This window comes from Falco peregrinus, chromosome 6, assembly GCF_023634155.1.
Source record: "Falco peregrinus isolate bFalPer1 chromosome 6, bFalPer1.pri, whole genome shotgun sequence".
NCBI lineage: Eukaryota > Metazoa > Chordata > Aves > Falconiformes > Falconidae > Falco > Falco peregrinus.
The window spans coordinates 20729206-20745076 of NC_073726.1; the positions used below are offsets into that span (position 1 = coordinate 20729206).

The window sequence follows — 15871 nt, forward strand, 5'->3', positions numbered from 1 at the left end:
AAAACTCAGCTCTCACATGCCTCTCCATCTCCTACACATATCCATTTTTTCTGGCATTCTGCTCTAGCTATACTGGTTTGCTTGGTTAAGGCTATGGATAAGTGTAGCCTCAATGTAGAACTCCTAATCTAATGGCATTCAAACTTACTTTCCCAATTTTGCTTACTATAGGCATTATATTGCGTTCATCATTGCTAATAAGAGAAAAGGTGTGTGAGATGTCCATTGGCATAAACATCTTCATATTTTCAGAAACACAGTTACTGTTAATTTACTAAAGCAATTCTAAAATATTTTCTCTTTTCTAAGATTATGTGGAATATCTATGCATGTATTATCAAGTATTCTCGCTATACAGGTATTTTCAAAAGTTGTGACTAATGAAAGTTGCAATGGCTCTATTATATGTGCGAAAGTGGCAGAGTGGTTAGTGACTAGGACAAGATTGTGATTCCAAGTGACTGTAAGAAATTTGTCAATGAACAAAAAGAAAATGGAATTCTTCTGAGAAGATTCCTCTCCTTAAACATGATTCCATTAAATTGAGTACATGTTGAATGTAAACACCTTTAATGCAAAAAATACTCTCCCTAGATATATCTACATTCACACTGCAGAATAATCAGATTTTTATGTAGGTACTGATCCCAACAGTTCTGCTATTCACCTAAGTCCCTCACTTGAGTTTAATGGTGTTTTAGATTTTAAGGTCTCCCAATTAAAAAAAAAACAAAACAACAGTTCAGGCAGTCCCTCTCCATAATGGCCAGAAGAAAATATTTCACAGTTCTCCAGAAGAGACCACTGTGTAGCATAATTTCCTGCAGCACAAAAAGCCACAGACATCCAACACACATACATGCACATACAGCACCAATGAACCCCGAGATTCCTTCAAGAAGTTATGGAAATACTGTAAACTTGCACAACAAAGCAGCTAATTGAAAAAAAGCCATTTTTTTAAGAACTAATTTGCTTCAGCTGAAAATGTAGTAATTGTGCTGCTTCAAGAGCTAACTGAGTCACTTTAGAGGTCTTCATAGAAGACTCAAATGTATGAAGCAGACAGATTGTAACTTCAGCTGAACCAGTAGGACTTCTTTCCCCGAGTCCAGGGAGAGGTCGACCAGGCTGTGAGACCGTTTTAATCTGTTACATGTCCTTACTATGAGCTTTAACCTCATCAATTGGTCAAATTAAAGTTTAATTTCTCTAGAACAAGGAAACACATTTCTCCTACCAAAAATCTGTCTGACCAAAGTACAGCTTTCCAATCCTACACACTCTGTTACCACAGCTGTCCACAGAAAGTCATGTCTACTATTTTATGATAGGAGCACTATGCTCCTTCTATTTGTATTAGCCATTCTGCTTTTGGAGGGAAGAGGGGCATTAAAAACAAACAAATGTCTGTCTTTTCTAAAGTTTTCCAAAAACTTGAAGACTACAGACTTGGTCAAAAAAATTCTGGAGTTATATGAAATAGTAAGTCAGAAACAAAGCGGAAAATTCAGTCTGATTTACGTATTTTTAAAGCTTGAGCAACTGAAGGCAAGTTCTGTGAATAAAAGTGAGAGGCATGCAAGCATACCGTTTTTAATGTCTTGTAGTCTCCATTTTTCCAAGACTATGGTTTGTTTCAGAAGAGATCTGACTAACATTAACAAGCAGCAAGCGGGGGGCTGGGAGGGGGGAAGATGTCATTCAAAAATGGGACAGTGACAATAGCCTGTATACAAGAAGAAAGTGGGAGAGACTGCAAAGCTCACACCTCGTAGGGCTTTGCATTCTCCCTTGCGGGCAAGATAGCTAATTAAAACCTTGTGGCTAGAGAAGGACATCATGCAATTTAGGTCAAACAAACGGCTTTGATATAGACAGATATTTTACATGGAAACATCCCCCCTTTCATGCTTGTAATCCTAGGATTACAAGCACATACTGACTACCTTTGTGGATACCCTCTGAGATAATTATTTGCTTGAAGTGCACTATAAATCTTGGCCTTTTCTGAAAGAAACTTACCTACAGCATTCACAGACTAATGCATTTTTTTCAGCATGAATGTCACTGTGGTATACCTTAAGTGAAGCTGGTAGCACTACATATTATTATGTTTGCCCAACAGTTTTCATTAAAAGACTGTTTTAGCAGCTTGTAAGTTTGCTGAATATTAACTAAAACTAACATTTTCCCCAGGGAAAAAAAGTGAAAGCATCAGTCTCATGGCTTTTCATTATCTACTTTATTATGTGGTCTTTGCATGGAAATGCCAGGCAACAGTTGAGACATTAATACATTGTTTTGCTCAGTTCAGAAATCCTCTGTCACTCTTTTCCCTTTGAAATACCCTATTGCCCCCACACTGTAGATTAAGAACTCAGCACATGGATTCAAAGATACACTTTTTACTCCTTGGTGTTTAACGAATTCTAGCCTGAAATAAAGGTGTAGGTCACTGTCGAGATTTTATCAGCTAAATCCCTGATAACCTGCACACAGATGTATTCCAGCCCTGAGAACATCACTCCTAGAGAACGTCACACCTCCTCTGCAGCTGAAGCTCAGACTCACTGTGGTCTCTCAGGCAATCCCTACACCCTTGCAGTCTAAGCAGCGGGAGAAAGAGGAGATGAAAATTGACTGAAGAACAAAAGGGCAAGAGTTAGGGATATGGGAGTACGAGATAACAGACTCTAAAATGGCAAGCAAAGAAATGGGTAGAGAAGCAGAAAAAACATCCAGGAGAAAACTACAGGTCTCAGACCATGAACTAGTGATGGAGGGAAATGTGAGAAGGCGGAAGAAAAATACCTGTGGAAAAGATGCAATAGCAATATTGAGACAGGCTGGCCACACACATCTGAACAGAATGTTTTAGAAATGCTAATGCAAACCAAAGAGTCCAAAGAGAGGTGTTGAACTGGAAAAAGCTGGCAAGATCCTAAAATAGGGATAAGAAGCCAACGTAAGGGAGAAACGCAGACTGGCCAGGCAGCAAAGGCAGAAACTGAGAGAAACATAGAATACATTGAGGAGAGATAAAGATGGCCCACGCAGCACAGCAGGAATGCAACAGAAAGTCCAAGGCAGATCAGAGGTATGATGCTGAATGAGGAAACATTCTGAAAAAGACACAGCAAGCACAGAAGAGAACAGATCACACCTAGATCAGATGACCAAAAAGGGCCCTTGCTCCTCTTAGCAGAAACTCCTCACCAAAACCTGGAGAGATGATTCGCAAGCCTTGTTGTTCCCTGTATGCAGAGACATGTGAAATCCACCTGCAAAAACCACCATCAGTGTTCCATGCTGGACAACCCTTACAGTTCCAGAAAGCTCAAGTGACAGACGTTTCCTGTGTTGTTAAGATCCTATGCTGGAAACTCACGTGTGTGTCAATCTCATGTTTTGTGTTAGGATTTCAAGAATTAATTTTCAGTTTGTTTGGGGTTTTCCAAAGTTAAAAAGTGCATCTAAAGCATCTGCCTTAAATTGTGTTGCAATATGAAGCACTCAAATATTAGAAACAGCCAGAATAATATAAACTCTGCAATCTTCATTGATGTTCCTCAGGTACATGCAGTGACACAGCCCTTCCTTCTATAGGACAGTGCTGATATCATCTAAACTGTAGCTTCCGCAATGTAAACATGGACATCTGAGCTGGTCATCTAGCCTCCTCTTACAGTCAGTAAAAATGTCCTTCTAGAACAGGATTCCTATGAGATGTGGATGTCTGGGCAAAAAGTCATTAAGGTCAAAGGAATACATTAATATATGATGTTAAATCTGAGAAACTTCACACACGATTTTTCCTTGTTTCTTAATGGCTTTGAAAAACAGCTACTATTCATTTCATGGACCATTGGGGGAGATTATGACTTCTGAAAACCAGATTTCACAGCTCCATGTTCAGTTCCCCAGCACCAAGGGCTTTTGTTGGCTGACAGAATAACTTCTTTCCTGATGTAACAGCAAAATTTCCCTTCATTATACAGTTCTACATCAACCCAGAGATCATCAGCACACAGGAGGAGCCATGAGACTTGTGCAGGGATGGGGAGAGGGAAATATATGATCATGTGGTTGCATACCGAGTCATGCATACACACAAAGTTGTACAGGCATCATAATCCTGACATTTTCTGAATTGTGACTCCATTCTCCTGGAATCTCAGATATTTTTTTACCTTCTATGAATGGAATATAGAACAAAAGTTTCTTCTCTGTGACAGAAGAATTGTAAATTCTTCCCTAAAACACACTTCGGGTTAAATTTGAACACCTGAGTAAAAGTAGTTTTCATTCTCTTTGATGTTTCTTCTAACCAAACCTGCCTCACTTCAGGAAATATGTGTCAGAAAAATAGTCTCCCTTGTTAACAGAGAGCAGAATTTTCCACTGCCATGAACAGTTGTTTCCTGGATACTCTATTTGACAAACATAAAACACTTGCTTCAGGTGGAAGTGTTGGTAAAAGCCTTATGTCTGGTATTACAAAGCTGATTAAATATGAGGAGTAAGTGCTGCAACATTAAGAGTGTGAACTGATGGATGTCTGTGTTATTCACTTCTCTGTCAATAAAATGATTTTTGGGAATTAAACTCTGCAGCGCTTACTATGTTGGGAAGAAATTGTTGTAATGCTTTGATGATGCACACCATTCACTTCATTTTATGCTTACTGCAGTCTAAGGTGAATCTCCTTACTCACCTCAGCAAGCTGGTCCACTCCACTTGCTGTTCGTGCCAATGTTACGAGATCTTCTTGCATCTTATCTACCCATGATTTTATCCTACAGAAACAAACAAACAAAAAAGACATCCAATCAGATCACTGGCAAATGGAACTTGCATACAGTTATACAGCACAAGAAAAAAGCAAAAAGTCAGAATATGTTGATAAAATTCAATACAAAATGTACAAGACTTGTCTTTGCTAAAAAATAGTAAGCTTGGAATGGACCAAAATATTCAAGCTACACTCCAATGGTGTTCTCTTTCACTGACTCAAATCTGAGCCACTTGCTTTGTTCTTTTACTTTTCATCAGTTTGCCTGATGCTCTGCAGGACAGACACTGTCTTCACCACCAAGTATATCACTGTATCTGCCTCTTGTTGACAGGTTACCTTCTTTTTTTTTTTCCATTTTTCAATAGAGCCTCTACCCAGCCTTGATGACCTGATTCTTCTCATACAGTTTTCTGTGGTGGGCACCACACTATGCTAGCTGTAAACCAAGCATGCCATCGCATCTATTACTAGCTGTAGCAAAGATCACCACAAAAGAGCTGGTATGCTGCCTGCCAGGGCAACCTGACTGACCTGTGCCTCACTCCCAACAATGTCTTTCCTGAGGACCTTGAGGTGTCTCTCAACAGATAGCACAAGCAGAGAAAGACAGCAACTGGAAGCAGGCTGGCAAACCAGAATGAATCTTCTCAGACACTCCAAGGCTGCAGCGGGCATAGGTGGCACATGCTGTTCTGGCAACATGTGCCTGCTCCTGGCTGCTGTTTGTCACCAAGGAACAGGCAGGGATTTGCTGCTGTGCGTGCTCAGCTCCCCGTGCCCAGTAAACCTGACTGGCACAGCACTGGATCTGATACAGCTTTTAAGTTTCTGTGCCATGTCGCATTTTGTATCAGGTAAGGAGCCCTGGTGCAAGTTTATTTCAGTGAGGTCCATGTTCAGAAGGTTCTGTCACTTGCCAAGCCAGAAGGCTTGATCTCCAGCTCATCCATAGTCTCATCCTTGTCATTATCAGAGCCCTCTGCTCTGAAACGTGGAGCAGATATGTACATTTACCTTAGCCATTTCCTAGCCTTAATCTGAATGACCCAAGGAATGACCGCTTAGATTATTTATGAAAGTACAAAAGACAAGAAAAAGAGACTCCATTTTTGCTGCAACACAAAATCTAAGAAAGGACATAAAGGACTGATTTTAGTCATTCTTTCCATGGTCATTAATGGTTTTTTGTTAAACCATAATCAATATCTTAAAAGGGAAAAATCTCTATCATGGAGTTGCAACTTTGCTACTTTCATTAAAGGATACTTCCTCATGCTTTAGAACAAAGCAATTAGTCATCCCAACACGAAAGACTTAGAGCTGTGACATCCAACATGAAGGACCTTCTAGCAGCCCAAAGTAACATGCCCACAGATAGAAGTGGGACATACAGAGGAAGGTACTGAGTTTTAGAGAAGCACCTGATTTAAATCCCTCTTCTCAATCAATAATGGGTCTCTCCCCAATTTCAGAAATCTCATTTGAATTCTATTTCACACAAGCAGAATACTATGACACAGTAAACAAGAACTTTTTGAAGGTTTAGCTCAAAGTGTCTTTGAGGCCTTCACAAAAACTCTGTAGCAGAAATTGAAACTAGCAAGTTGTAACCATGGTTCCTCTTTAATTATAGCTTCTGCCCATGGTACTACTGTTTTCATCCTCCTTCCAGCTTCTGGCCTGGCTTGTTTGACACTCGTCTATTGTGTTATATCCTTTATTTTCTATTGTGTTGTATCTTTATTTTTCCCTTCCAAACCTTTAGATAAAAAACAGATTTCACTCTCTCTGTACGAAACTTCTATTATCTCCTCACTGGATTCCACATTACAGACATATAAAAATGATGTCTTAAAGCATCCAGAATTTAAAAAAAAAAAAAAAAAACCCTAATGAAAAAGTTTTGAATTGAAATTTCACTACTCTCATTCACCACTAAGCAGTTTTAATTGATCTAGTTCCCAGGAGCTAGAAGTTTTCAGAAGACTGTCTACCCTGTAAAATACTCTCAGTGCACTCAACAGACTGCTTTCTAGTTCAGATGGCAGAATGCAGAGTTATAATTAGAAAATTTTGGGAAGACCATACTGACTGAACAGTTATGTATGCCAAATCAGTAATGCAAGAAGAGACCTTATCACACAGGTTATGATTATCTAGACTTCCACAAACAATTTTATTTAGCTTGCAGGTATCTCTAATTTGGGCCAAGGTTTAACAAAACTCTTTAGAAAGACTGTAAAATCAATGCTTCTAAATAAAATACTACTAAAGTCTTCACAGAAGGAATTCTGCTGTACAAAATACTCGCTGGATTCTCCATGAGGAAAAAGGATACACAGAAAATTGTGGAAGTTGTAAAAAATGTAACACGGAATGTGAAAAATGTTTAGTAGGACAAACTCTTTGGTGCTTAAAAAGGATTTATGGGTAATAGAACAGTTGTTAAGAATTCAGTCATCTCATTGCCAATTCATACTAAACTGCTAATCAATTCATAAGAGTAAACCTCTTCACTATCAATAGAGCCTTTTCATAAGAAACTGTAGGAGTGCATATTGGAAGAAGGGCTTGAGCAAGTGTCTTCAATGGAACCCTTGCTGATATGTCATTTCCAGAGATATCCCTTCCATATTGCGGCATGAAAAGAGGATTTACCTCAAAACGGGCCTACCTGTTAACATGGTATATCCCCCACTCTCTTCACAAATCCTGAGAAAGTCTGGGAGCAGTAGCAGAATGACTAAAAGACTAGAGACTCCATGAGTTTGCCCTCCAGTGCCCCACCAGAACTCTCTGCTGCAAGGGTTAACATCTCATTAAATGCTTACCAAAAAAAGGATGCTAAAGGAAAGACCTGCAGACAGACATGATGTTTTGTGTCCAAAGGCCCCTTTTATTCACTTAAGAAATATCTAGAAAAAGGGCTGCTCAGTTTAACACTTCTACTCTTTGTGTGATTTGACCAACCTTCAGGCTATTTTGCCATTTGGTGAATGTCTGCTGCACCATTTGAGTCACTTTGCTAGCCATCTCCAAGCCAAGTAACCAGTAGACCTCTTCAGGTTAGTGTTGATGTTTTTTCCCTTGAGATTCAGAGGCTAATAGGTACAACAGGTCAACAGAGTCTGTATTTGCTTCCTACTTTTGCATTGTATCACCAAGAGTACTCTTACTGCTTTATTTCTTTGCTCATTCATATCCTACAGCTCTAACATGGACACACGAAAATGATGTATGTTGGGATTTAGGGACCAATTACATTTTCATTAACTATTAAAATTTATTTCATCATTGTTTTAATGCTCCCAAACCTTCCTTTCTACACCTTGCTTTCCAAAATCTGATGTAAAATAAATCAACTTCCTGGTTTACAACTCCACAAAGCCCTTATATTATAAAAACATTTAGTTCTGCATAGAAATCAGTTTGGTAAAAGAGCCTGTATTGATAAGAAAAAGGGTAATGGCTTTAAGCTGAAAGAGGGTAGATTTCAACTGGATATCAGGAAGAAATTCTTTACTACGAGGGTGGCAAGATACCAGCAAAGGTTGCCCAAAGAAGCTGCGACTGCCCCATCCCTGGAAGTGTTCCAGGCCAGGTTGGATGGGGCTTTGAGCAGCCTGGTCTAGTGGAAGGTATCCCTGCCCCTGGCAGGGGGGGTGGAACTAGATGGTCTTTAAGGTCCCTTCCAGCTCAAACCATTCCATGATTCTATGATTATGTTTACCATGGTTTTAAGCCCCTCCTGTCCATCTGTGAGAACAGCCCCAACACACAAACACAATTATGAGCAAAGTTTAAAAAAATGGTATCATCTTCCATTTGTGAATGGTTTCTGTTGTTCTATGTGAAAAGATGAGGCATATGAAAGGTGAAGAAGTGAAATCCATTACCCAAAAGTGTTTTCAAAAGCATAAAATAAATAATTGAACACACCAAGATTTTTTTTATGATCCATTTCAGTTATAAAAATTCCGGGTGTTATTTCTAAGAGGAGTCAATAGAAAAAATCTGATTTTTAAAATTGACTTTTTTCATTTCCCACTGCTTTGTATTTTTACTGGATATATTCCTTTTGGTACTAAGAGGAAACTGGAACGGTGAGAGCATATATTAGTTAGTTAAACTTGAAATTTTGGAAGAAGTTACCCTTAAAAACATTAATTACTTATTACTATTGTGATTTACTATTACTTGTAAATTAAATATGGATCATTTTCCTCTTTTAATAGCAAAAATATTCTTGAATTTTTCAATAAATACTTCCAATATATTGTCTAGAATTCTTGCCTCCACAGTTAGCCCACAATTTCTGCCTTTTGAAGTCAGTCACCCAGACTATTTTTATTTTCTTTTGTTTTAATTTGCAACTGAAAACGTTTTCTGTTTCAGTCGATGGAAAAAGGCATCTCTGGAGCTGACCCATTCTATTCTCAGCCAGGTGAGCTGAACTACCCATCTCCTACATTACCTCTAACAGAGCCCTAGACAACATTGATTCCTTGTCCAGGTTCTCCAGCATAGCTGGGCTACGTGCTTGACTTTTAGGCAGTTTAGGGTAGACAGTATCAGTTTCTAAACTAGAATAGGAAGAAATCCACCTTCATTCTAATTTAATAGTAATTTCCCTCCCCAGCAGTAACTGAAATGTAAATAATAATGCTTCTTCCAGTACTGACTGTCTATTTACTTTAAAAAACTATTTCCTTGCATATTCATCTTAGCCTTTTAGAGCTTCTGTAGTGGAAACTTTCCTTTTCTTACTTGCGTGTACAACAGCTAGTATGGCAGGGTCCAACGTAATAAAAAGTAATAACTTTAAAAGGAATTTTCTAGATTATTGAAATTACAAATGATAAAATAGCATTCTACAACTCTGAGGAAGCTCAGTATAATTACTCTTGCCTTCCCACAAGAATTTAAACATAAATATTATTATTTATAAGGTCTAACATCAGTATTTCAGCTTCTCAATTCTCCCATCTTGCCACCAGACAAAAGTGTGTATTTCAGGTATTTCATGCTCCTCAGACTGTTTTTCCAGAAATGGACACAATCACATCCTATAATTTTCCCAGGAAATTTTGGCAGAATGTCTGAAATACAACTTTTTGGTTACTTTGTTTTTCAGTTTAAGGAATCATATTATCTCCTTGTATTGTTTTATTTTTTTAAAAAATAAAACAAGAGTCTTTAGGCACTGAAATACTTGCCTGGCGCTCCTTTTAACTGAAGCCTGCAGTGCACTATCTGTCTGACAGCTGCTCCTGGTAAGAGTTTATTTAACAATTGGGAAGCTGTCAGCAAACGTGAGCTCCCATGACTTAAAAAAGCAGCCGTCATTTTTTTCTGCAAAGAGCACAAACAGAAAGCCTGTACGAAAGATTAGTTTAGTCCTATTACTATTAGCCTGGCACGAACATTGCAACGGATGTTCCACTGAGAGGTGATAACATTTTGCAGTACAACTTATTGTAACCCCCTTCTCCCACACACAGGTCTTCTCCATATCAAGTAATAACTAGACAAAAGGCGTATGTACATGCCTTTCCATAACAACTTCTAAGTGATTTGAATTAATCAGACAGTCCCCTTTATAAAGGCAGACAGACATGGGTCATTTACTGGGGAATTAGAAGGTACAACCCTGCTGCTGTCACCTAGGCTGTGATCAGATTGATGAAGAAACAGCTAGAACACTACAGAGCCATCCATCCACATTACACTACTAGCCAGCCTAGCATAACAGCTATTTTGACAGCATAGAAAGCCTGCGGGAGGTTAAAAAAAAAAAAAAAGGGCAACTATCTTTCCTAAAATCAGAGGATTCTCACAGGTACACCCCTAGTGACACACCAAGTAGAACTTAATATAGCAGGTGCTAGACTAAGAAGTCTTTCTTTTAACTTAATTAAAACCTATTTTTATGTTAAACCTGTATACAAATCTACAGTTGCAAAACAGCACTGCTCAGTTACAAAGGTAAAAGAAAACAAGATCTAGATGTAGGACAACCTGGCATTAACCTTTTTCCTGCTGAAACCAATGCAATTTTTTTCTGCTGACTTCAAGGAAAGTAGATTCATGTAATTCTATGCCACAGCTTCGTAGACCACTCACACTAATTTAAGGTGCATTAGCTGACTTCTGCTTGAATAGTGTCATAATCTAAAGGGGCACACGTAGAACTTAACTCTGCCAAATGAAATCACTTGGTATGTTGAAGAACTGCATCCAGCTCTTTTCAGTTAAGATTACATTTTGCTCAAGTTTCTGAGTAGTTCTGCATGCAAAAATAGCATCAACTGAAGTTATGAAAGCTGTCAGTAGCAAAAGGAAGAAGTGTTTTCAAAATAAGTGAATATTTCTTAGATTATCAAAAAGGAAAAAATACATAAGACATTGCTCTTAATTCAATAGAAAAGTGATGTTAGCAAAATGAAGATAAATGAGATTAGACTCAGAAATAGCGAGAGAACAAGCCTTGCTATATTTTTTCAAGATAACCCCTCTCTATTTCCCTGTTCAGAAGAGCCTTTGCTTTCAAGACCAGATGCTCTTTTAGAAGATTTGCTGAAAGAGGGGGGAAAGGCTACAAAATTAAAATAAAGGCAGGATTCTTAACCATTCTTTGTCCCTCCTAGACAAACTAAAGGGCAAACAGAAACTGTTATTATAATTTATAGAAGGCAAGTGAAAGCAGAACCTGTTATAAACTTCTACACAGAAATCATCCGTGTTGCTGCATTTATACTTCCTACTGCAAAACTACTGAGCTTTAATACCACTATATATTTTGATGACCTATTAAGCTGACAGTACTCGTATTTCAGGTATGTGGGCAGATGGATAGATTTATAGAGAACCAGACTGGAAAGAGTAATAAAGGCAGGTTTTGTGAAACACTGAACAAATTGTCATAGTGTGCTAAATCCCACTGATTCTAAATCAGGGAGAGAAAGAGAGTTGGATACGGAGACAGTGATGCAAAGATCACTAAAATCCCATGGTTATCAGATCAAGCTCTTTAACTTTGTGGTACGGGATAGCCACAAAATGAACAAAAGAGTGTTCTATCAAGGCCTTCAAATCGAGACAAAATAGTCCATATAAGCATTAGTGAATTTTCCAAATTTTACTACAGGATTTGTAACAGTTCAATTAGATGAAACAGTGAAGGAGATTTAGATTCATCATCTAGAGACACACTCACCTCATTCTGCAACTTCTATGGTTATGAACCCCTCAGGGTGGTGTACAGTTCTCCAGTACACCTTTCTCTGTTGTTTGGAAACTTGCTAATGGACTACGTGAAGGTATGACGGTTTACAGCTATAATATAAATACTATACACAGTAAACAGCAATTTGCAAGGAAGTTAAGGATCCATAAATTTAAGTGAAAAGGGGGCATGTGCTGCAAGTGTTGGGAGATCCCACCTTACTCTGATGCAATAATGATACAGCCATGTATATCCACTGCCAGCTATCTGTTAAAAAACATACCACACAATTTTGTAAAAGTGTTTGGAAGAACTTTTGTGTAATAAAAACAAAGTACAGATTAATTCATGACATTTAGCTACTGCATTGAATGAGGCAAATAGGGAAGCCACACTATCTCTGTGCATGCAAATGGATGCACAAAATGCATCATCTGCTCCATAAGCAAATATATTTCCTCTGTTGATAAGAAGAAAAAAAATAGTACTTTGTTCCTTTGCCCTCTTGGTCTTATCTGCCCAGATGTGTCAAGCTGATGGCCATGTAGTCTGTGAGGAATTTCCAGATACAAGACAACCTCAATAGCCAAGACCAAACAGACCCTCTTTCTCTTTCTTGTTTTCAAAATGTAAAGTCCTTGCTTGGAATAGTTAATTTTACATTTGTCAAATTGAAACATTTGGGGAGTAATACATCAGTTTTGTGTCATATCTGTCATTCTGCAGAATGGGTCAATGCAGACAGGATTGTCTCCTTTGTATCCTATAAACTCTTCAGGATACACTTGATCTTTAGCAGCAGACATTTAAAGATTTAGACTTCAGATTTTTAAGCTCTTATTTCACATGTTTAAGCCACTCAAGTCACAGAAGCTATTACAACTTTCCAATTTTCTTCTCTATATAAACGCTGTCCCTCTCCATCGTAGCCTTCACGGAACAAGAATGCAGGAGCATTCACTAATGACTGCTTTACCAGCTGCTCTTTCAAGGAATCCCTCTGTACCACAGATAAGCAGGGATCTAGGAACCCAGTGATGCAGCATTGATACAGACAGTAGGAGAAGGAAAAGCGCCTTGATCAGGCCACAATATTTAAGTCCCACCACTGACTAGCTGGACAAAGACGGTTGCAAGTCAATGGCTCATGGAAAGTGAAAGGCAGAGCTGTCACATTCCAGTGACTGCCTATGTCCTAAAAAATGCTTTGCTTCTTAGCATGAAGCAGCAGGCTCCAGGATGGAACTGGTCAACTGTGGATGGCACCATGAGCTGCTCAGTGTTTTCCCCAGTGCCTAGAAAAGCAGAAACCTTCCTCCATCCTTGCCCAGAACTTCTGGGCCCAACTAAGTCTTTTACCGCAACATCTCTTTTGTAGCCCTAAAGCACAGCTTTAACAATTGTTTCGTTCTCACCTCCCAGCAAAACCTTGCCTAAATATCTCCATCAGAAGGCTTAAAGGATGGATCTGGGAAGACCACCCTCTGGCCCAGAGGCTGGACCCGTGTGCTACTGCTCACTCCCATCAAAACACCCTCCCCTCATGTTTCAGGTCAGTTCTTTATTTGTAACCGCACTTTCCACTTCAGCAAGCATGTGGTAGATTCTGCAAAGCATCCAGATGGCAAACAGGAGTGAGTGACCAAGTAATCCCTTAAAGATACTCTTCACTTTCAAGAGCCAGGATCGGGGCACGGCCACATTATTTTATAAGCTTGTTCAGTACATACCAAGCGGCTGACAGGTGTTTAGCCACACATGTTGGGAATTACAGCTTCCGATTCACAAATATTTCCCGTCACTTTGCCAAAAGTGTTCTTTTTGAGTCTAAAGCTTCCCAGCAAATAACACGAAAAATATCCTGTAATGGAAATTGCTGTTGCACAATTATAATTTAATAATTTAAACTCAATCTTTAATGTAAGCCTGACATAGAATCAGCTGCAAAATTACTATAAACTGTAAAAAGAACTCCTTAAAAATTATTCTGCTTTAATTATCAAAAATTATAGTGCTAAAACAGTTTACCAGAGAAGACATAACAAATCATAACAAGTTTTCAGCTCAAATGACTGTCAGTAGTCCTCAGATGTGTTTCATTAAAGGCTTTTACAATCAGATATACATTTACTACCATTTATTACTCTAGCATCGAAAAAAAATATTAAATAATCAAAATCTAGTTACCATTTCTGTGGCTGAGAAACATCAGTTCAAAATGAAGAATCCTTACTTTGTTTCTAATCCGTACTAGATGAAACATTATCACTTTATTTTAAATTGCAATGACCTAACACATGTCCTAGCATACAGATCTCATGGAGGAGCAGTCGCCAGAAGACCTGGGTGTATTTGCCTCCACTGAAGCTCCCCCAGAATAGAACCTAAGAAGCCTCTCTTTGCTTCACCTCTGATAATTAGCATTTAATGAGCAACCAATGCAATCTAGTTCATTACTCTACTACAAACACTGGTACTCCATAAAATCATACATTCAATTTGGTAAAAAGGAGACTGAAGGCTATATCTCATATACATCATACAGTTACTCCAGTACTGTAGTAACAGAGCTTGGATTAGAAGCCGATCCCTACACAAAGTAATATGTAAACACTGCTAATTTTTTATGGTTTTATATTATTCAGTAAGTCTGTTAACAGTATAATGCCTTCAGAGAATAAAAAAAGCATGTCTTAAGAAAATGATTAAAAAATAAATCTCAGTGTAATGGAACTTTACAAAGTGCTTAACTACACAATTTTGCGAAGGCATTTCAGGCAAAAGATGATTTTATCAGTTGTGTTTAACATATCACATTCATACTTCAATCATCATTTATGCTGAAATTACTTTTCCCCAAAACTAATAAGCATTACATTTTAGCCTCAGAAAAAAAAGTATAAGGAAATTAAAATATAGCATATTTGGTACCAGTAAAGAAGAGATTAAAGGAACAAAGAAAGAGTTTCATACAAACCAGGAACATATTAAAAAACTTACTTATGCATATTCATCCACACATACATGCACCAGTTCAGGTCAATGAAAATTTCATCTGAGCTAACTCGTTTGTGCCATTGCAGTATCTTCTGTTCATGCATCTAGAATGCCAAAGCTACATGCATACACTGCACTTGTGTTCTCTCCATACTGAATGAACTATACAGACCAGTACAACAAGGCCCATGCATTTATCTCCATAAAGCATTCAACTAGCATGTTAAAAAAGCATCTGACAACAGATGAGGTTCACCTGTCTGAAAGGGGGAAAAGCATTTGAGATCAGGAGTTCACAGGGCTCATCGAGAGACCTTTAAACTAGACTTGAAGGAGGGAGGGAATAAAACCAAGCTCGTCAGAGGTGAGTCTGGGGGTGGCATGCAAATTTTGGGGGTGGAATCCATGGCACAGCTGAAACGCATCTATGCCAATGCCTGAAGCATGGGCAACAAACAGAATGAGCTGAAAGCCATCATGCAGTGGGAAAACTCACACAACTGGAGTGCTGCAATGGATGGCTATAAACTCTTCAGAAGGAATAGGCAAGGAAGGAGAGATGGTGGGGTAGCTTTGTATGTCAGGGAGCGTTTTGACTACCTAGAGCTGAACGATGGTGACAGCAGGGTTGAGTGTTTATGGTTAAGAATCAGGGGGAGGGGCAACAAGGCAGGTATCCTGGTGGGAGTCTGTTATAGGCTACTCAACCAGGATGAAGAGACAGATGAAATATTCTACAAGCAGCTGGGAGAAGCCTCACAGTCACTAGCCCTTGTTCCTGTGGGGGACTTCAACCTACCATGTCTGCTGGAAATACAATGCAGTGGAGAGGAAACAGTCTATGAAGTTCC

General features: G+C 38.7%; 1 protein-coding gene across 11 annotated transcripts in view; it reads right to left on the reverse strand.

The window, feature by feature from the left end:
- CACNA2D1 (calcium voltage-gated channel auxiliary subunit alpha2delta 1) overlaps positions 1 to 15871 on the reverse strand; it is a 433534-nt gene that overhangs the window by 369039 nt on the left and 48624 nt on the right. For all 11 annotated transcript variants that reach the window (XR_003557130.2, XR_008747812.1, XM_055808421.1 and 8 more), the window contains exon 2: positions 4718 to 4799. Coding sequence is in view for 9 of the 11 variants with exons in the window: in XM_055808421.1 (XP_055664396.1) it covers positions 4718 to 4799 (82 nt within the window). In the remaining 2 variants the exon portion in view is untranslated. The remainder of the gene's footprint in view (positions 1 to 4717; positions 4800 to 15871) is intronic.